The sequence below is a fragment of the Sinohyriopsis cumingii genome, chromosome 11 (genome assembly GCF_028554795.1).
Source record: "Sinohyriopsis cumingii isolate HCF-2022 chromosome 11, ASM2855479v2, whole genome shotgun sequence".
Lineage (NCBI taxonomy): Eukaryota > Metazoa > Mollusca > Bivalvia > Unionida > Unionidae > Sinohyriopsis > Sinohyriopsis cumingii.
In genome coordinates, this window is record NC_142971.1 from 74,093,729 (window position 1) to 74,118,456 (window position 24,728).

General features: G+C 34.5%; 1 protein-coding gene across 1 annotated transcript in view; it reads right to left on the reverse strand.

Moving 5' to 3' along the window:
- LOC149788743 (myotubularin-related protein 9-like) overlaps positions 1-24,728 on the reverse strand; it is a 54,439-nt gene continuing 29,711 nt past the window's right edge. Inside the window, exons 10-15 of the mRNA XM_089974839.1 lie at positions 23,092-23,230; positions 22,533-22,617; positions 17,264-17,333; positions 14,791-14,890; positions 9,829-9,956; positions 1-6,255 (exon numbers count right to left, since the gene is read on the reverse strand). Coding sequence (XP_089830965.1) covers positions 6,174-6,255; positions 9,829-9,956; positions 14,791-14,890; positions 17,264-17,333; positions 22,533-22,617; positions 23,092-23,230 — 604 coding nt within the window. The 3' untranslated portion in view covers positions 1-6,173. The remainder of the gene's footprint in view (positions 6,256-9,828; positions 9,957-14,790; positions 14,891-17,263; positions 17,334-22,532; positions 22,618-23,091; positions 23,231-24,728) is intronic.

Below are 24,728 nucleotides of genomic sequence, written 5' to 3' on the forward strand. Positions count from 1 at the left end.
CATTTTTAAAATATTTTATTCTTTACTCCATTTTACTGTTACACTATTACATATATTTATAAAATAATCTTATACTGCAACAGAATTACACAGAAACATTTCCATATTTTTTTTTAAACCTTTACTTGAAATCTATTAGCATTAGAACTGCAAAGTTGATGAAAGTAACATGCGTCTATCCTATCCATAAATTGTAAAGTTAGATGTGATATGATGCTGAAAACATAAATAAACATAAACAACTTGCTAAATAAGCAACAGAAATGTAAAGGTGACTGTTTATGAGTTTTAAAAAATTTGACATTGATAATGGAACAAACAATATAAAATTTCACAAAAACAATGACTCTTCCAGAAAAAGACATTTTATACGACTTACTTCAGTAGCCAACACGCTACAATAAAACAGCATCTCACCCTGACATAATCAGTCATGCATTTTTTTGTAACATATAACCCCAAAAATGAATCTTTAAATCGACTGTCCGTCTATGACTACATTACTGATGAATTCAGATGACTATGATGGGTGCAATTTTAAGCTAAGTCTGGTTTGTAAGATGTACACAAGTCTGATCTACAATCTTTAACAGACAACTCCACTATATACACTTAAGGAAACCAATAAACAGCTTCAACTTTTTCCCTCCATTTTGTGCATCTCAATTTTATTTTGCTGTTTTGTAGGGATTTAATGCCATTTTCAGCAAATGATACAGCCTACATAGCTGCCTGTATGTTTAGTGGAGGAGGATGCCAGAAAGAACCACTGACCCACTGGAAACTGCAAGCAAGCTTTCTCGCGTACCCAAATGCATCCCAATTCAAAATGATTTGTGCTTTGCCTAAAAAATCCAACTAATCGATCATCATATAGAGGTCTCGGAACATGGAATGTAATTCATAAACAAAGGAACAGACTGTACAAAGACAATTAAATAATAATAACAATAATATGTCACTATTGCACAAGCCCTGGAAACATGGAAAGTGGAACTGAATAAATGGACTGCTACGGATTTAATGCAAATATTCATCCAATGATAGGCCATTCATGGCAGAGGAATTGAATATCGAGGCATTTATAGGTTTTACAGATCTATCAAACACATGCGGGGTAACCACTCTAGCTAGCTGGTAAAGCATTGGCCTCATAATCCAAGAGTTATGGGTTGGATACCCTTACAACTCAGCCCTGGTCTGCTTCCTCAGTGTATCTTTGAGAAAGGCATGATAGAGCCAATAATGTCTCCAAAGTGCTGTTAAAACCAACAAAAAATAAACTCTGTAATGTATGTGGACATCAGTACCACTTAAAAGCAACTTACACGAACTTTGTGTAATCAGTGGTACGATTACAGGCTGAAGGTCAGGAGATCCACTTTTACATAACATTCTTGTTCCACACTTGTCTATTAATTCACTATACACTGCAGAATACACAATTAATTTTCTTTTTATGTATCTGAATTACCTCTGGTCTATATATATATATATATATATATATATATATATATATATATATATATATATATATATTCAGACTGAAAAGCACTTGTTAATGATACACTGGTTGTTAGAAATTAGTCTAAAGTGGAGGAAAAACATCAAAGTCAAGGTCACTATATATCATGGGGGACAACTCTATCGATAGAGAATCTGTAATAGAAATGATTTAATAGCAGATTTATGAAACATGTTGAATAATTGCTGGTTCTGCAATCCTTGGCAAGCAAATGGTGAAAATTATTAATAACTTTCATAAATTTAATATTAATAAAAAGAATTTGAGATTCTGGTTATCAAAGATTTTATTTTAGTAGAAAGCGTTTGAATAGAAAGAACAGATGAATTTCAGCATTCATTAAATTTTGGCTCAATAGCTGCTGCTATCAATTCCTTGGTGTTAAAAAGTTGTCATACACATGAATCAAATCAGTAATGCATAATCCCATAACCAGAAACTTTTCAAAGATCTTTCTACAAATTATAATTTGTAGAGAAACTGTCCTTCCTGATCAAAAAACATTTGACATGACATTTTTCAACGCTGGATCTCCAATGGAAATTCCTGTGTGATGTCACACAGTTCACTCAGTCTTAGAAGACGTCCCACTATGTACATGGAAACCAATTTCACTGTTTACAATGGTTACACCAAAGGTGTGCTGATTAAACTAAAGTAGCATTTCATCGGTTGGATAATCGTGTGAAGGAATGATTACTGGTTGCAGAAATTATACAAAATCTATTCAACAAAACTTCTGCTTTGTGTAATAGTTAGTTAAAATTTAATGTTTTGTGATAAGATATTTGCATTATTTCATCTGAAAAAAAGCTGTGGTTGGTTAACTTCCTGTCATGTCAGAGACCGGTAATTGTCGACAAAAGAGAGGTGAGCTAATTTACTCCTACAGGGTGAAATTTAAACAATGCTTATTATGGTGCTGGAGTAGCAGTAACAGGTTTGGGGGATGCAATGTACTCATGTTCTAGTTTCACATTTTGACCACCTACCCCTCTATCCACTGACCAATACTCTTAATTTTGTTTCTAAATCAGCCCATGAAGTGATGGACCATATTCTGGAATATGTAACCTTTTCCCTTTTCTCCCCCACTACCACAAGGGCAATTGATTGTAAAGATGGCTGCCAAATTGCTGACATTAATACAAAAAAGTGACCAGAAGATGGGGCAAGGAAAATTCCCAAAAGTGACCAGAAGATGGGGCAAGTAAGTTTCTATAGCAGCAGTCAATCATTAAAAAGAAAACTGCATAAATTTCATGGCCTCACCTGCACAAATCAGATTCACATCAAGTGATATGTTAACATGATGACACATCAATTGATATGTTAAAATGATGACACATCAAGTGATATGTTAAAATGATGACATATCAAACTATTAAACTGAACACACTGCATGCAAAGGATATCAACCATGTGATAAACTGTACTTATCCTGGAATATTGTACACAGCTACATTTAATGCAGTATTTATGGTAGCCTTAGTCCAGTGAACACCAGAACAATTTTTTGTTTAAAACAACAAAAAACAAGAAGTTATGGAAAATAAAAAATTACTGATAATGTAAATCATGAAAACATGTATTCCATTTATAATCTCAAGTGGTCTAAATGTAAAAAGCATGAGAAAATTTGTGCTTTGATTTGGGAGGATAACTTGCATTCACAAGATTAAACTGGAAAAGGACTTACATTTGAAGCATCACTGAACAAAATAAATTAGTTTTCACATCCATACAATATATATCTTTTCTAAGTTTTAACACATAATATACATCAATGCAATACATATCACTTCTAGTTTATAACACATATACATCCATACAATGCATATCACTTCTAGGTTATAACACAGGATATACATACATATATATATACAATAAATATCATGTCAAGGTTATATAACAAACGTATCACATTGACAATGCCTTGTGCATCATATAAAACTGGATATTACCAGTAAGGAAATATTTGTCTATGATCACATCTAAATGGTACTGACAAAGATATTCCGTGAAACTGTGAACTTTATACACATTTTAAGAGAATGCAGGTTTTGGAAGGCTTTTGCATTAGATCTTGGCAAGTCATTTGAATGCTGCCAAATAAAGACTGATTCATGCTTGAGTTATCACAGTTTTTCTGTATTATGAAATATTCATGCAAGTAAGCATAATTTAAAAATATAGATAAATATCCAGGTCCCCATTTTCATGAGACTACTTGATTATTCACTCCAAGTCAAAATTACACATTTCGTTATTTTAAATAAAAAAAAAAAAACCTGTACATATTTAACAGACATCTGTATTACTTTGAAATCTCTTTTATTTTAATCAGTTATTTACTGTAAGCTATTAAAGCCCGAGTCTGCATGATTCCTTAAATTGAGGACTTTATCTTATCGATAAGGGGCTGGGCTCTGTATTTGTCAAACTCACTCAAACTGAAGATTTTTTCCAATAAGATGTCATTTTCTCTGTTTATCAAACTCAATCAAATTATGGACCTCTTCAACTTTGGTCCCAGTTCTGTATTCAATAAACTATACATTCAAACTGATGACTTTTTCAACATGGGGTCAGGTTCAATATTCAAAAAACTCAAACTGAGGACCTTATCAGAGAATAAAATAAATCAAATACAAAATATTAAAAAGATGTGATTTATTCAGCTGAACAATGTTCATAAATATGTAGGTTAATTTGATTAAAAATAAAGTGACATAATCAGATGAATGTGAACTGGATTTATGTCGGTACACTAATTTCAGGAGCTTCCTGAATACATGCCAGGTGAACCAATGCATTGACGGATCAGTCCATTTTAGCTCAGTTTAAGATGCATTTACACTCCTTCTGATCAATACAGTTTTTCTTTTCATAAAACGGATGTAATGGAACAATGGCATTAAAGTAAAATGTATACTAGTAAATACAAGAATAAGACTGGTCAAACGAGATATTTATCAACCTGTTAAATCGCAGATCACAAATTTAAGATATTTTGAATTAGCTTTATTATCCACAGAACAGAGATTTTAAATTTAATTTCAACGTATTAAAATTACACAATATAAATCTGAAAATGTTAGACGCAACTGCACTATTATTCCATGCATATGAGAGTAACGTTTAGACAGGCATTGTTTTATCTAAAAAGCTGAAACTTTAGATAAGAAATTCCAAGGAAGTCTTTTTCTTTAAAACATCAGACAGATATATAGATGTGTAAAGTATTAGACTTTCTAAATGGTACCCATGTAAAACATACACCAACATATTTTCTCAATTACTTGTACCATTCCCTCCCTTCCCTTTCTCTGTTTCCCTTCTATCCTCCAATGGGTCATTATTCAAAATCATCATCTAATTGGTAGATATTAGAATTAGTTTAATGTATTACCTATTTGGTAGCCACTATAAACATGCATGTCATTATAATAAAATGGACTGAAATAGGACAGATCAACCTATAACAAACTGAGTTAAGGGCCCTACACTACAACAGTTTACTTCAGATACATTGCCAAGGAAAATCTGATGACTCTTAATACATTGTCAAATGGTCACAAATTTTAAATTTGGGCTCTGAATTGCTAAAGTTCAGAATCTGATAAAGTGTTGAACAAAGGTTAAAGACAATTCTATAATTTAGCAAAGTGTTGGCAAAATATCATTGACCTCCAAAAGATCAAATATTTGTGGCCTTAAATTCAAGTTCAATCTTTATGATGGTACAGTTTTGTTAACTTTGAGATTTGGTATAAATCAGAATTTTAAAGTTGTGGCCTCGATGATCTGACTTCAGTTGATGCATCCTAACAACACTGGCCATGGTGAGCACTGTAACAACATTAGCCATGGTGAATGCTGTAACAACATTAGCCATGGTGAATGCTGTAACAACATTAGCCATGGTGAATGCTGTAACAACATTAGCCATGGTGAATGCTGTAACAACATTAGCCATGGTGAATGCTGTAACAACATTAGCCATAGTGAATGCTGTAACAACATTAGCCATGGTGAATGCTGTAACAACATTAGCCATAGTGAATGCTGTAACAACATTAGCCATAGTGAATGCTGTAACAACATTAGCCATAGTGAAGACTGTAACAACATTAGCCATAGTGAAGTGAAGACTGTAACAACATTAGCCATAGTGAATGCTGTAACAACATTAGCCATGGTGAACACTGTAACAACATTAGCCATGGTGAACACTGTAACAACATTAGCCATAGTGAATGCTGTAACAACATTAGCCATGGTGAACACTGTAACAACATTAGCCATGGTAAGCACTGTAACAACATTAGCCATGGTGAACACTGTAACAACATTAGCCATGGTGAACACTGTAACAACATTAGCCATGGTAAATGCTGTAACAACATTAGCCATGGTAAATGCTGTAATAACACTGGTCATGGTGAGCACTATTAACAACACTGGCCATGGTGAACACTGTAACAATTCTGGGATTGGTGAAAACTTTAATGAATAACTGTTAAAGATTTGAAAAATTTCATTTTGTCCCAGTATTCTCTGTTGTAATGAATGCAAGCACTTAAAAGTTGCAAGAAGACTCTGTTGCTGTCCTCTTGTTACAGCAATTGTCTCTGAGTACCAAATCCTACTCATTCATGTCAGTATCTAGCCCCACAGGAATGATGACTCCGGCTGACAGGGCTTCTCTCTCCAGGGATGCTAGTTGTCTGAAGAAGAGGAAAAAAACAGAAGAGTGAAACCTATAATAGTGAATGACTGAATTTTGGTTTCCATGCCAGTACTCCATCTCTGGTATTCAGTTTCTCTGCAAGTACTCCATCTCTGGTATTCAGTTTCCAAGCCTCTACTAAATCTCTGGCAAACGGCTAAAAACAAGTTCTTCGGCATTAAATGACTGACTGCAAAATGATGATAACATACTTCAAGTGCTTCTGTCTAATGCAATATCATAATCTACTGATTCAAGTGTTTATATATATATATATATATATATATATATATATATATATATATATACACACACACACACTAATTTGACACAATGTATTATATACTAATATAACACCATATATATATATTAATATAACACTATGTATATATACTAATTTAACACTATGTATAAATGTTAATTTAACACTATGTATATATACTAATTTAACACTATGTCTATATATTAATGTAACACTATGTATATATACAGACATAATTTTGGTATTCCATAAAAAAAGCTGAAAATTTGAAATGGGAGTTTGGAGGTCCTCCTCCAATGGGGGGTGGGGGGGAGAGGGTTTCGAGGGGCAGCAATCATAAAAAAACTGTCCTGGTGCAACTTAAGATCATAATATAAATCAAAATAATCATTTGAAAAACTAACAAAGTTAACAAAAGTTTTCAACTTGACTTGAATAATTTCACATCATAATTACAGTACAATAATCTCTCAATTTTTGCAGCAAAAATATTGTTTTTCTTTTCATAACAAATCTGTAAAATAAACACCTAAGAACATCAACTATATACAAATAATCCCCGTCATGGATCACTGCTGTCTCACCTCTGTCTGTGTGGGTTTGAGTCTTGGATTCGGCCAATGTTGGTATGTGAGAAAGCTTGCCAGTAGCTTCTTGTGGGTCGGTGGTTCTTTCCGGGGTTTTCCGTGGTTCTTTTTACATCATTAATACTGACAGCCATGTATAGCCTATGTTGAAAAATGGCATTAAACCTCAAAACAACAACAACAGCAAATAATCGCATACATTTGCTTGCCTTTTTCTCCAATGGACACAACCCGTTGATATGCCAGTCAAGCTCTTTTTGTGGCTTCAGCAAAGATTTCTTTAGCCTTCCTTTCTGACTTACTCTTTTGGCTCAATGTGCAATTATTTCTTTTCCTTCTCAATGAGAGCCTTTTTCCTTTCAAGCTGGTGCTTGCATTTGCGACATGCAGTGTGCATATTCTGACAGAGAGCTACATCTGTTCTCTCATGCAAGAAATCTTTCTTCTTATAGTAATTAACTGCACTTTTTCCAGATGCCTTCTGAGCTTCAATATTTCCATATGCAGCTTCTTTTGTAGATGCTGTTCCAAATGCTTCCAACCGTGATTACTGTAAAGCAGAGGTCACAAAATACCAGTCCTCTAGCATTCAGTTTTCTTATAAACTGACCAACTAAATTTCCATTGACTTTTTGCTTCAGTCATTTCCACTGCCATACATTTTTTAAACCTTTATCTAAATTTCACGTGTCATGGTCTCTTTCAACAACTCGGGACGCCATTTATTGCAAGCTTCTTCTTTCCATTGCCATCAATTTCCATTACACAAAGACCCATTGGATGAATTTAAACTTTTGACCAATCTGAATACTCTTTATGAGTCGTGGGCTAACTAATATATGGAACAGATATGTTACAAGGGTCACCGTGGAATGATAAAAAATGGACTATATTAAGAAAAATCGGATTCAAGTCATGAGAAAAGTGGAATTCCACTTTAAAATGGAGAAAAATCATGTCTGATGTATACTAATTTAATATGTACATATACTAATTGCCTAACAGCAGTAAAGCTCACATTTCATAGAGTTTTGGACAGAGTTACCACATTAACATTGTATCAGTCAGGTTTTCTGGTACACAGAGGTCTGAGATGTAAACAATCTTGAAACCGTGAAATTACACTTTACTCAAATCCATGAATAATTAAGACCAATCTCACATGACGCTGTGAGATTTGTGTGTAGTGGGAAGCTGATATTACAGTCACTTGGCCTTGTGAAGGCATTGGTGTGTAGTGCATAGGTGTCAACTTGTATGGTTTACCCGTAATCTGTACATTTTTTCCATTTTTCGTCAGTGTACGGTCATACAACTGTTTTGTATGTCTTTTTTGTTAATTTTTTTAATGTACATTTTTTTGTCTTTTCGTTTTGTGTGCATCTGGGACTTTTGGCATCATTTTATTAGCATGAGAATTCAGTGAGACTATGGTGGCCCGAAACAACCAATCAAATCATACTCAAAACCGCACTTTTCCTTTGATAATGAAATGAGTTTCATTCATGGTTCAACTTCAGTGTGTTAAGATCTTGTCATTTATCGCTTGGAGATTGGACGCTCATTCGGATTTCTAATACTGACTAACTACCTGTGTAGTACATAAGTTTTCTTATTTAATACATTATTATTTTACTATTTATACTTATTACTATCAAATGCATAAAGTTTGCATCAGTTTTCATACTTTACATAGTGTGGCAATCATGTTGGTGTAACTGTAATTCATATGCCTTTCTGTATGGAGATAAAGTCGATTTATTAAAAAATTTTAACAATATACTAATTACAAACAAATGTGAAGATACATGTGTGTAGTGAGAAGATGACATTTTAGAGTCACATGGCCTTGTGAAGACACGTGTGTAGTGAGAAGATGACATTATAGAGTCACATGGCCTTGTGAAGACGTGTGAAGTGAGAAGATGACATTATAGAGTCACATGGCCTTGTGAAGACACGTGTGTAGTGAGAAGATGACATTACAGAGTCACATGGCCTTGTGAAGACACTGGTGTGTAGTGGGAAGATGATATTATAGAGTCACATTGCCTTGTGAAGACACTTGTAGTTAGTGAGAAGATGACATTATAAAGTCACATGATCTTGTGAAGACACTGGTGTGTAGTGGGAAGATGATATTATAGAGTCACAAGGCCTTATGAAGACCCTGAGTCATACTTGTAAATATATATTTAAATGTTGTAGAAATTCACAAGAAGGTTGATAAAGAACTGTGTTTTGAAGAAAGGTAACAATTAATCATTCAAAGCTGATTTTGGAAATTAGTGAGTGTTGATATTAAGCATGATTACTTCCCAGGGTTAGTCCTTTAAAACTCATTATTTGATAGCCATCATATGATGTGTATTCAAAAGTGAATGCTGTGCATGTGTTCATAGTTCACAACCATTGGATGACTACTATGGACAAGAAAAATTGTGAAGGAAAAGAATTAAGAAACAAAAGTGCTGGTCATTTTAGCAAATTCAGCTTGAAAAATGATTTACAAATTCCACCACCTGCATTCTTTCAGTAATGCCATAATCATCACAGGTCTTCCTGGTAGCCTTTGTGGACAAACAACCTTTTTTTTCATACAGATAAGGTTTATGGTATGACACTGCTTCAATAAGGTAAGCACATAGGTACATCATTTCAAGATTTACTAAAGAACTTTTTATTAGGACCCAGAAAGATAGGAATTACAGTAAATACTGACCTTCTAAGTTTGTTGACCTTGGATCGTAGTTCTTTGTCATACTCGCAGATTTTAGCAATCTCGGTCCACTTCTCATGCTTCTTACTCTTATCAAGATAGGAACGCTGATACATGCCTGACCATAACTCCTATAAAAATAATAAAAATTAATAATTAAAAATTTATAACCTTTAAATAAATATTTGCACATCGAGATATCCATCATAGCAAATCGTGGCTTAAAATTAATTAACTAATTACTTAACTAGAATTAATTGATTCAATCATCTGCTAAAAGGAAACTTTTAAAAAAATCCACCTGTTATTAAGCTAGATAGGAAAAATAATTCGACAATGAACTAAGTCTAGGGTGTGGATGTATAGATATATGGACAAACAGACATATGGACATAGATATGGACAGACATAAAGGAAGACATTACATAAATACTAATGTGACCAATAAAGTGATCATGATATCAAATTTCTACCCTGACAGTCTTAACATGTTTAGACATGAGACACAGACCTTCCAATATATGCCCACAACCTGCAACCTGTGTAGCCAGCAACCAGTCCTGAAAATTGCTAACGTAAAACTATCCTAGGGGCAGTCTACTGTCAAAAAGACAATAAAAAGGCAAGGCAGTCTGAAATAGACAACTACCATTTACTTGATAACCAGCTGACAACATTTGTTGTTAAAATCCTTCGAGTACTGCCGTGGGAGAGCCTATTAGACTAATATGCACATTACACAAAGTGGAACACACCAGTTCATTTGAAGATAGGCAAATCAAAGAGATGTGTGTTCATCAAATTTTTTTATTACACATCATTGCCTAAATGTTATCATTATTAAAAATTGCTAGCAAAGTCAATGGTCAGTGGCAGCTTCTTTGAAGTCAGATTTTACCTTTATATACAAAACACAGTACATGATTACTTTGGTAGTCAGCATGGTGTACACGTGTCAATCATTTGTGAAGGCAAAAGTAAATTTTATGGCATATTACCATCTCTGACAATACAATTGATATCATATAGACAAAGGGCAGTAACTCTTGCAGAGAAAACTTATCTATCACATAAAATTAGGACTATAAACCTGCTACCTCCCAAATCCAGACCTACACAAAAGACAAAAATTTGTGTTTTCTGTCAATATCATAAAGACAAAGGGAAAAAACTCTGGCCCACTACCTCTCCTTGCCACCAATAGGCATTACCAGATTTAAGTTGAGTGGGCTGCCAATTAGGATACACATAGTGGGGTGGTTGGGAATGTCTTCAAGTAATGTGACCCGGTAAATAATCTCATAAATATAATTTGCTACAAAATTTGCTTTTTCCTTTAATACATTCCCTAATCATATTGACAATAGGAAAATATGCAATAGGTTGAAGGAATGCTTAACATTCTACCAATAATCTGGGTATCCTTCAAGGGAAGAAAGACCGGATTCTCTATGTGAATGATGATCTATTGTACTTGTTAAAGCAACACAACCTATGGTTACATGATCTATAACAGCTCTATCAGGTTAAGAAGATGATTACTGACACTAAAATTCACTGGCAAATCCAGCAAAGAGGTTGAGTTGGTTTAATCTGGATCACAGCCACATGACAAATGAGATTCAGATTTTGCCTCTGTGAGGCTAAATTCCTGAGATGAAAAGTCGGAAAGCCAGTCAACAGCTTTAATGATGTCTCAGATCAAAACACCGCATTCAAACATGAGGCTCACAGAGATCGCTCTAATTGCATTAGCTGAAATCCTGACCAGGTGACTAGGATCTTTTGAGACATCAGAGTATACCAAACGTATGACCCACTTAAGCTATGTTGATAGCTTTCGTTTCATGCAGGTTGATGTGAAGAGGCCATTCCTTGGGACCTAATTTGCCCATAACCATATAGAAGACTGGCAGCAAGTGGACTCTCCAACTCTATGTACTTATATCTATACATATTGTCATTTATATCATTTCCCACAACGGTTGCTCCAGAGGAATTCCTGACATAAGCCAACTGTGGTTGCACCACTGGCACTATGTAGTGAGAAAATGGTGAGCTTTGGTACCAGTCAGGCCTGAATCATAGTTGGAAAGGTGAATTTTCTGCTAACATCCCTATCCCACTCTGCACATGCACATATAACTTAATTTGGCTATGCAAATGGATCTTTTACGAAGATTCCCATCCTAATGTGTGTGTGTGTGTGTGTGTATATATATATAGAGAGAGAGAGAGAGAGAGAGAGAGAGAGAGAGAGATGATGTTTTTGCTGTTGTTGTTGTGGGGTTTAACACCATTTTTCAGCACACGATAAGCTATGTATGGCAGCCAGTATTAATGGTGGAGGAAGAACCTGGGAACACCCCGGAGAGAACCACCGACGCACGAAAAGCTACTGGCAAGCTTTCTCACATACCCACATTGGCCGAATCCTAGACTCGAGGTGAGATGACAGTGATCTGTAACGGAGAGTGCTTTAGACCACTCGGCCACTCGGGGCCCCATATATAGATGAAGCCATGTTTCTGGATAAATGGATGGGATAGCTGGCTGGCTGGATATCCAATACGGCTTCAAATGGTGAGATGTTACCATATACTGGATTTGCTGATCTGAAAAATGCCCCATGAGCCGGTCTTACAGGCCCTCAGGTCAAGTTCAGACCTGTGGGGAGACTTGTGCCCCAGTGACTGCCTAAAAATGGTGGAACAATTCTGCACTCTATCCAAATTATCTGCGGAAGTGAAAGATGGGAAAGTGGTCAAATTTGGCCTGTTCCAGTCAATACATATGTTGCCGAAAGGCTGACATATCCAACTGTGATGGTAAAATCTAATAACATACACTTAGTACATCCATACTGGTCTTGCATGCTCTACCCTCTTTTCTTTCATTTTGCCGAGTTTTGCAAAATGGCCAGCAAAGTGTCCTTGAACCAAAACTTGCATGTTGGAAGGGTAAGCAGAAATATTTTTGGTGAGAATCAGACAGAAGCTCCTTGCTTTGAATTTCTTGCATTCAGTGCATTTAGAAGACATGTTGCTGACTTGATAAAATAATAGAAACAACAGATAAATTAATGTCAGTGTGCAATGAATTTGCTAATTAATTTGCTAAATATTACCCTTTATAAAAAGACAGCTTGCACAACCATGTGAAAGTCAATGTGCATCAATGAGAGTATGTCATACCAAGCCATCTAAAATGACCAAGTCTGAGAAAGTGATAAATTTCACCAATATCAATCAAATTAAAAATATATAAACAATGTTAGTTCTATAAATCCAAAATTTTCAATGGATGATTTGACTTTCAGACACAAAGACTTTGATTTAACAGAAGGCTAATTATGTACACTGTAATGCATGGGAGCAAAACTTAAAAGTAGCAAAACTTAGTATTGTCAAGGGGAAATTACTGGCAAGAGTTGCTTCCTTTTGTCCATAAACTATAGTTTTCCTCTTTGACTATGGCTGTATTTGGAATGTAGCAGTCTCATATTCCTAATGTTATTTTGCATACAGACTCAAGTTGGAGTGCATGACATCTATCAACACAGCAATGGCAGCTGGCACTGGGGCAGTGTAAGAATGTACATCTAAATCCAAAAGGTAACTAACACATTTGAACAATTGTCCACAAGTCCTGTTACAAGATTCAATTCAGTTGCACAAAGATCACTTTCTATGCTGATTAAAATTCAACATGGTGTTTGGGAAAGCCTGAATGACAGTACCATACAGTTTCTAATGAGTGCAAAGATAAACACATATGACACCTGCATAATATTCAAACACCCTACTGAGGGCTGCAATAGCTGCCTCTTATATAATGAGTTGCCTCTTGTGTCAAGCACGAGAGAGGAGAGCACATTGGGACTTTTCTACATTCCTATATATGCAGGGAGATCCAGGATGTCAGATGAATGGCTTCTTGAGAAAGGTATCTGCCAAACTGAGGTTTCTTATGTAATTTGGTTAACAGGTTCTTGACTAAATGGTTAAGGGAGGTTACTGCTTAACAGAGGTGCAAGGCAGGTTTTACAATATTTCTTTGTATTACTGTCATAACCTCACTGTTTGAGACTTATCAGTTATCAGTGTCACAACATAATTGCTGGATATACACAGTTATCAGTGTCATAACTATCACTGACAATAAATGTGTTTCACTGCTCTGTTATGACGCTGATAACTGATAACAATGTGGTATACTACAATTCTTATCAGTTATTAGGATCATAAATACATTATACGATACATTGTTATGAGATATCCAAGTCATAACTTCATTGTAGGATATAACCTTTTATCAGTTATCAATATCATAACATAATTGTAGCAAACCACAGTGTTATCAATTATCAGTTTTATGACATCACTGTTGGATGCCCATTTTGTTATCAGTTATCATTGCCATAATATTTCTAATGTACATACTGTCATACATTTTCAGTGCCATAACATTTGTGCTGTAGACACTGCTAAAAGTTGTTAGCATGACATTATTGTAGGACATACTGTCATATGTTATCAGTGCCATGACATTTGTGCTGTAGACATTGTCACCAGCTGTTAGCATGATATTATTGTAGGACATACTGTCATACGTTATCAGTGCCATGACATTTGTGCTGTAGACATTGTTACCAGTTGTTAGCATGATATTATTGTAGGACATAGTGTCATACGTTATCAGTGCCATAACATTTGTGCTGTAGACCCTGTTACCAGTTGTCAGCATGGCATTATTGTAGTTATCAGAATCATAACATCATAAATATATGACACATTGTAACTTATAGAACCAGCGGTATCACCTGGAAATATTCAACCAGTAATATATACATGACAAATAAACTTTATGCTTTTTGAAATAATGCAAATTAACTAATATATTATGCCAGCAACTGCAAACGAATCATGGTATAAATATACATCAGGAAAGATTTGAGGGGCTCACCAAGCTCTGTGGAGCTACAGTTGGCCATATGACTGCTGGGTTAGGGTCGTACAAAGGATTCAGGTATTTCTCTAGGACCTCAGGACGATTCAAGTATGACCTGCAAGACAAAAAGGAGAAATTCAACAATATCAGTACTCAAGTTTCCATGGAATAATATTTACTGCCTGCAAAGCAAGCCACAATGCCTACTATATGAAGCTATAAAGAAGAGCCCCCAGAAGGGACTCATGTTCTAATGGACAAACAGAATTTCCAGACATCCCAAAAATCCATGACCATTTCTGCTGCTCTTTAGTGATAAGATTTTCAAGATGGCAGCTGTGGTAGCCATATTAGATGTAAGATAGGCAATATTTTCATTAAGAAACAGTGAGCAACATAAGAAGTCTTTCACTGAAAACTGACAACACTGGTTTTAAATTCTACACCAAATTCGTATAGTACTAAGTAAGTTTTTTGGTGAAATCTCAATGTCCATACACCCTTCTCTTCAGAAGCAGTAGCAAAAATGAGATTTTCACACTGGCCAAGTTTTAGGATGAAGTGGTACTATTTTCATTTAAAATCAACTAGATGTCCTAAGAAGTGTTTTGATAAAAACCCAAACTGATATTACTATGTATTCAGGAAAAGCTTCCTAAAAGTTATCAAATGCCACAAAAATCTAATCAGGTCATCTAAACATGTATAAAAACTTTCTTAGATAATTACTTTTGGTGCAACTGTGCTAACAAGCTTTTAAACCAAAAATTTATAAAAAATGCAAAATCAAAGAAGAAAAAGAAAAAAGCTTTAAAATGATCTTCTATGTATGCATAGAAACATGTCTTTCATTTTTCTAAGGTGGCTTCTGCCTGTCTGTTGTAATAAGCTTCCCTGGACGGACATATCTACAAGATGAAATTAAGGCGTGCATACCCAGGTCTTTCTTTCTGATAACAAATGGCCAGTTTACCATATAACAGATATCTGTTACAGATGTAAAGTTTGACAATTTTGTTCGAAACTGGGATTTACATTTTTGACCAGCCACATTTATTTATTTACTTATACCCTTATAAAGAAAATTAATGTATATAGTTGCTTATACCTCAGATCTGAGAGCAACTGTACCATAATGCACTGGTAAATCTGGGTAATTAGGACTAATAACTGTACCATAATGCACTGGTAAATCTGAGTAATTAGGACTAATAACTGTACCATAATGCACTGGTAAATCTGGGTAATTAGGACTAATAACTATACCATAATGCACTGGTAAATCTGGGTAATTAGGACTAATAACTGTACCATAATGCACTGGTAAATCTGAGTAATTAGGACTAATAACTGTACCATAATGCACTGGTAAATCTGGGTGATTAGGACTAATAACTGTACCATAATGCACTGGTAAATCTGGTAAATTAGGACTAATAACTGTACCATAATGCACTGGTAAATCCGAGTAATTAGGACTAATAAGCAGAACAAACAACACAGAACACCTACTGGTGCACTATGCAACAGCAGATCTTGATCAATATTGTTGTAGTTGGATCCTATTTAAGACAGAACATATAGGGTGATAGAATGTCCCCACCCCAAACAGTTCTATCTATATGGTATGTGACTGAATAATTATCACAGATTTACTTTCCCTCACTCCTCTCCAGTGTACAGTAAAATAATAAATGCTAGGGCTGCTGAGAACATCAACATACCATCCTAAAAAAAAAGCTTCAGAAATTTATCTGTAAATGGAGTAGAAGTCACGTGACATTACACAAGCAAACATGCAACAACATACAGCTGGATGGGCCTATTTGGTTCAAACATTTTTGAGAAAAGAAGGAAAAAAAGTTTGGGGCATGCACTACTGACTGATAACTCATGCAATATACTCTGCACAAATCACTTTCACAGCAATCAAATGCATCATAGTGCAACTGTTGCATATATTTTGATATTTCTGCTTGTGATACAATTTAAAAATACACATTGGGATATAACCAAAGTGAGAGATGGTAGCATATTTTTTGATAATGTGAAAAGGGAAAGATGGCAATAAAGAAAAGGCAGGGTCATTATAAACAAACAAGTGTACTGCAAATTGACAAAACTACAAACAGGAATAATGTTGTGTACTGTACCATCAATATTGGTATGATTCTAGCTGATGTAAATGTTTGCATATGCATTTGTTACATGTGCAGGAAAACTGTATACCCTTTCTCTGGCTGATTCCAAATGCTGAAAGAGTTATGTGATGCCTGCCCCAAATATTCTGTCAGAAATATCTAAGTACTGTCAGAAATATTAAAATGCTCTGTCAGAAATACCCAAATACTGTCGGAAATACAAAAGTACTCTCAGAAAACCCCAAATATTCTATCAGAAATACCCAAATTCTGTCAGAAATACCCAAATATGATGTTGGAAATATGTTTTGCTTGTAATATAAAACCAATGGGATCTGTATATTTACCAGAGTGAGACAGTTTTGCTACTCAGTTTCAGTTCCTTTCTCTCCATCTCATTGTTACACAGAAATGTCCCTGGAAATATAGAAAATAGCATGAAAGAAATAAAGATTTTATTTAATAATAAGCAACACTAATTTGATCAATTACATGAATTGTCATTATTAAAATTTTATCAAGCAGGGTGCACAATACAACCATTAATGGCAATGTGTAATGTTATGCCACAAATGAAACAAAAGAATACATTCCAAAAGGTGTAACTCAGCCATGTTTTTGTTGTACATTATTGGCCTTAATATTGTTGACATTGTAATTTAGTAACATGGTTAGCTTTATATTGGCATTAATGCTGCTGACATTGTAATTTATTAATATCATTAACTTTATGGGGTATTAGTGTTGTTGACCTTATAATGTATTATTATCATTAGCTTTATGGGGCATTAGCGTTGTTGACATTTTAATTTGTTAATATCATTAACTTTATGGGATATTAGTGTTGTTGACATTGTAATTTATTATCATTAGCTTTATGGGCCATTAGTGTTGACCTTGTAATTTATTAATACCATTAGCTTTATGGGGCATTAGTGTTGTTGACCTTGAAATTTATTAATATCATTAACTTTATGGGGCATTAGTGTTGTTGACGTTGTAATTTATTAATATCATTAGCTTTATGGGGCATTAGTGTTGCTGACATTGTAATTTATTATCATTAGCTTTATGGGGCATTAGTGTTGTTGACCTTGTAATTTATTAATATCATTAACTTTATGGGACATTAGTGTTGTTGACATTGTAATTTATTAATATCATTAACTTTATGGGGCATTAGTGTTGTTGACATTGTAATTTGTTATCATTAGCTTTATGGGGCATTAGTGTTGTTGAAGCTGTAATTTATTAAGCTACTGGCAGGCTTTCTCATGTACCCACATTAGCTAAGCCTGAGACTTGAACCCATGCAGACAGAGGTGAGATGGCAGTGACCCGGAATGGTGAGTGCTTTATACCACTTGGCCACTCGGGGCCCTCTCTTCAATGAGACAGAATACATAGCCACCCCCATCTTCATTAATCAAGTCGTTTCATTTTATGTAGAGGGGCCCCGAGTGGCCGAGTGGTGTAAAGTACTCTCCGTTACAGATCACTGCCACCTCACCTCTGTCTGCATGGGTTCGAGTCTAGGATTCTCCCAATGTGGGTATGTGAGAAAGCTTGCCAGTAGCTTCTCGTGGGTCGGTGGTTCTTCCCGGGGTTTTCCCGGGTTCTTCCTCCACCATTAATACTGGCCGCCATACATAGCCTATCTTGTGCTGAAAAATGGTGTTAAACCCCACAACAACAACAACATTTTATGTAGTGACATGTTGTAGAGTGTCTGAGTGGGTCATGCCAGTTGTCTAATCAGCTTGCTAGGATCAGTTTTTCAAATTTAAAAGAAAATGGTTGATGCTGTTTCAACCAGGTTATTCCTGTTTTTAGCATTACGCTTGCATATGACAGGTGTTATAGCATTCGTTGTTCTTGCTACTGCACATTTCAATCTTTCAAAAGCAAACTCATCTATTTTTAGTGAGATCCCTTGCTCATCAAATGACCACGACCATTAATAATAGCTGCTGGAATTTGTTATCAAAGCAAAATCCATTAATTTATGAAGACTGGTTTGTAAAGCCTGCCATATGCCTTCTTCGGCAAAAGGGGTTAGAGTGCAGGAAGGTCTGCACAATTACATTGTTTTAACTTATAATGGCTGATTTTAATCTGAAGGTTTTAAATTTTGATTATGGTATAAGGCATTGATATAGAAAAAACTTCACATAAAATGACCTGGCAATTGGAAAGCAAACGTAGTCTGCAGAATTCATTGGTATGTAAAATATTCCAATCAGTATAACATGATCGTTTCCATCCAATCAAACTGTAAAAAACAAAGTTAATTCATAACAATTGGAATTAATAATATCATTAGCTTAAAGGGGCATTAATACTGGTGACACTGTAATTTAGTAATATCGTTAGCTTTATAATGGCATTTGTATTGATCACATTGTAATTTAGTAATATTGTTAGCTTTATAATGGCATTTGTATTGATCACATTGTAATTTAGTACTACTGTTAGCTTTAAAATGGCATTTATATTGATCACATTGTAATTTAGTAACATCGTTAGCTTTATAATGGCATTTGTATTGATCACCTTGTAATTTAGTACTATTGTTAGCTTTATAATGGCATTTGTATTGATCACATTGTAATTTAGTAATATTGTTAGCTTTATAATGGCATTTGTATTGATCACACTGTAATTTAGTACTATTGTTAGCTTTAAAATGGCATTTATATTGATCACATTGTAATTTAGTAACATCGTTAGCTTTATAATGGCATTTGTATTGATCACATTGTAATTTAGTAATATTGTTAGCTTTATAATGGCATTTGTATTGATCACATTGTAATTTAGTAATATCGTTAGCTTTATAATGGCATTTGTATTGATCACACTAATTTAGTACTGTTGTTAGTTTTATGGGCAATAGTGTTGTTGACATTGTAATTTAGAAATATTATTAGCTATGTGGTGCAATAGTATTGTTGACACTGTAATTTAGAAATATTATTAGCTATGTGATGCAATAGTATTGTTGACACTGTAATTTAGAAATATTATTAGCTATGTGGTGCAATAGTATTGTTGACATTGTAATTTAGAAATATTATTAGCTATGTGGTGCAATAGTATTGTTGACATTGTAATTTAGAAATATTATTAGCTATGTGATGCAATAGTATTGTTGACATTATATTCATTTCAATAGTGAGATGTGATTTTATGGGCAGAACAAGAAATGTTCAAGTAATTCTAACATCTTTGTTGGTATTTCATTTATTCTGAGTAGATCTACTGTTGTTCTTGTTATTTTTTTTAGTTTAATGCCATTTTTCTGTATATGATAGGTTGTACATGTTGACCAGTATATTTTGGTGGAGGAAGAAGACCCGGAAAAACTACTGTTCTACAGAAATCTACCGGCAAGTTGTCTTACATTGGCCAGGTCAAATACTTGAATTCCATGCTGATAGGGATGAGATGTCAATGATCAGTAAAGGTGTGCACATTAGACTACTCTGCCACCTGGGGGCCTGACACCACTTGGCCACCAGGAGGCCTGACACCACTTGGCCACCCAGGGCCTCAGTAGAGTTATTGAAAACTAAATTGCATAATTCTGAGTTTTTTTTTAAATTTGTGCTTTGGCTATAAGCACACTTAATGTATTATCTGATTCAGTTAAATTCCTATAGTTAACACTAAAGAAAATATTAAAAAAAAGAAAAGGAAAAGATTTTTCCCATATTTACAACAGTATAACATATACCCAAATGCTAATACAACTAACAAACCTCTGGATTTGTAATCCAAGGGTCATGGGTTTGATACTACATAATTATATTATAGGCAATAAAGTGCATAAAGTGTTTTAAAACCCAACCAAACAACCAACCAACATCTAGGTTTATAAGTATGTAAATATTTATGTTAAAAAATTATGAAATTGTCCAGAAAAAGGGATTATCAGTGTTACTGCATGTTTATCAAATGCCAAATTTGCACTGCTTGTTTATGGGAATACATGATCTTATTTAATATTAGGCAAATACTGCAAGTAGAAGACATAGTTCAATTCCCATAAACCATGTGTATAACATGCACTAATGTATATCATGGTTCCCAATTTTTGATCCAATTCTGCTGTACAATATGTATGTGATATCCTACGTTTCAAAATCTTGATGACTCCACTCCATTTTCATCATGAAATATTCTGATTGGATAGAACACTGAATGTTAGCTGTTATATGATCTTTGACTGGTTTACAATGAATAAGAACCTGACTAGTTCCCTGCTCTTTTCCGTCAGTGCTTAATACTTGTTTGTGGCTGTGATGGTTGGCTCATTTCTCTGTGTCTCAGTTTCTTACACCGGCCATATATATTAATTCAGATCAAAAATCATACACAAAAAGCTATGTGAAAAATTCTCGTTTTTTATGAAACTCCTGGGTTATATATCTCAGTGTATTAACTAAAATGTACCCAGACAATGCATTTGTAATTATGTTGCATACTTTAAAGCTTTTATTGGTGCTGATTGCCTTTCAAAACAATGCTGAGTCAGTGAAGAATTGATCACAGTGCTGTCACAAATAAGTATCGAGTTAAGATGGAGAAGAAAGAAAACAAAGAACCATGTTTATCTTCCAAAGGAAAGTAAAACAGTAGCAATTTACCTAGACAATGCATTGTTCTAACACTGAGCTCATCCAAATTCTGGCCACTAATGACTACATTGGACACAATGCTCAATCAATGAAGCACTGATCACTTCAAAGAAGTACCAAATATTGTCATTTAGAATAAGAAAAGAAACAAAGATCCATGTTTATTTTCAAAACAAGGTGAATAAATCAAATTTTATACATTAACATATTGTTTAGTTTCATGATATTTATAAATTACCATGAAGTTTTGTACAGTCTGAAAGTATGCATGACAGAGTAGATAGACATGTTACCAGTCTCTTGTATTTCTGGTTGAGTTACAGTACAAAAACTATATCACAGTGTGAAATGAATGAGCTTATTGAACATAAGTAATGAAAGAACATGTCTATCAAGGTTTGTAATCATTGTTTCTTAAATAATCTTAACACAACAATCTAACTAAAACACAATGAAGTCAATATTTAACAAAAAGTGAATGTGACACATATCATGTTTAGTGCTCTGCTCCTTTCACCTGAAATTTTTTTTTCTAACATAAATTGTGTACCCCTTCAAGAAAACAAATATGCACAAAAAGTGCAAGTTATTACACTAAAATGGTGAGAGGGTATGTCATAAATTATAATTAGCATTGCAATATGTAATGACACATCTGAGTGAACCACATTATATATTTGTAATTTATGATGTTCGTGATAAATCAGATCCCTTATCAAACTGGGAAATACGACATTTGTGATAAATCAGATCCCATATCAAACTGGGACATACGACATTCGTGATAAATCAGATCCCTTATCAAACCGGGAAATACAACATTCATGATAAATCAGATCCCTTATTAAACCGGGAATTACGACATTCATGATAAATCGGATCCCTTATCAAACTGGGAAATACGACATTCATGATAAAAATCGGATCCCTTATCAAACCGGGAAATACAACATTCATGATAAATCAAATTCCTTACCAAACTGAGAAGAGTAGGCATGTTCACATAGTCTGATCAGAAATTCCTCACTAAACTCAAAGGAACATGGAAACTGCTGCCAGATCTGGAATCACAATGAATAATAATCATATGGATGAAATAATAATAATAATAATAATAATAAATAAAATAATAATTTTAAAAATATATTGTCATCTACAATGTCATTGAATGCAGTCATGTGGATAGATGCATCACACAAGGTTTTGCAACATGGACAAACTATGTCAAACACTGAGACCATGAAACGGGTAATTCTAACTGTAAAATGAAAATAATTCAAAGTAAAGAATAAATGAATGCAAACTAAATGATGAATGAAATTCTGAAGAAAACAGCACAAACATAATAGGAAAAAAAAAGAAACATGAATGCATTTCACAAAATAGATTTGAAAACTGATTATGTTCAAGCTAATGCTAAACTTTGTCGATCTTTCATAGACCAGTTTCAATTTCCCAGAAAACCTCTATCTCTCTCTCTCTCTCTCAACACCATTCTGACCTTGACACAGGACAATAAATGCTTCCATATGTACCTGCCAGACACAGTCCAGAAAGAGCAGAAAAACAGGTGACTCCTGACGATTCTTTGTGAAGGCATAGGCAGACTTGGCACATCGCATACCAAAAGGATGACCTGCCTGAAGCCACTCCCTCTCTATTAATGCCTCAAAACTGTAAAAAGTCAGATAATATATTGTTCCATGCAATAGTGAGCACAGCACAGACCCAAATCTAATGATACTTAATCTGCCAGCAGATCTGGGTCTAGTCTATTTAAATGAAATGTGGCACAAATTCAACACAGGTCTACTGAAGCAAAGTGTAACATAAAACAGGTCTATATTGTTTGGAATCAACCCAGATATAGTACCATATAATGCAACATCAGATCTGGGTATATATTGCTTGTAATCTATTGTGTACATTATGAATAGATAAATATACTTCAACTTTCTGATGAAAAATTCTTGTGGCATACATGTGAAGTGAATCTGAATTACAACATTTCTGAATGTAAGAGTGGGACACTGCAGGGTTTGTGGGTGGTAATTAATGGGTTTATGCATGATAAGTAATGGGTTTATGTATGGTAATTAATGAGTTTATGTATGGTAATTAATGGGTTTAATCATGGTAATTAATTGGTTTATGCATGGTAATTAATGGGTTTAATCATGGTAAGTAATGGGTTTATGTATGGTAATTAATGGGTTTATTGGCAGTAATTTCAGATTTGATAAGCCATAATGCAGGTGTTTATGTTTGATAATACAAAACCCATTTCCAACTGATTTCATCTAGTACACAGTTTCAAAGACTGAACTCAGTTTTAATTTTTTGTTGTTTGTAATAAAATCCCTGCTTTCAAAATTGAATGATTTTTCATTTTGTCTTTTTTAACTTCGATTTCTCTCTTGTCAGTGTGTCCTTACATTTTTGAACAGCATTCACCAGATCCACTGGCATATAAATGTCTCTGCTCAATGAAACTAAAACTGATGTAAAACAGCTTCATGCCAGGTCGGCTGTTGTATGATCCACTGGCATATCAAGGACTACTCTGTTCACTTCAATTGAAATTGGTTAAAACAGCATCAAGCCAGGTCTGCTGTTGTATGATCCACTGGCATATCAAGGACTACTCTGTTCACTTCAATTGAAATTGGTTAAAACAGCATCAAGCCAGGTCTGCTGTTGTATGATCCACTGGCATATCAAGGACTACTCTGTTCACTTCAATTGAAATTGGTTAAAACAGCATCAAGCCAGGTCTGCTGTTGTATGAGCCACTGGCATATCAAGGACTACTCTGTTCACTTCAATTGAAATTGGTTAAAACAGCATCAAGTCAGGTCTGCTGTTGTATGATCCACTGACATATCAAGGTCTACTCTGCTTTTTTAAACTACAATCGGTTAAAACAGCATTAAGCCAGGTCTGCTGTTGTATGATCCACTGGCATATCAAGGACTACTCTGTTCACTTCAATTGAAATTGGTTAAAACAGCATCAAGCCAGGTCTGCTGTCGTATGATCCACTGGCATATCAAGGACTACTCTGTTCACTTCAATTGAAATTGGTTAAAACAGCATCAAGCCAGGTCTGCTGTCGTATGATCCACTGGCATATCAAGAACTACTCTGTTCACTTCAATTGAAATTGGTTAAA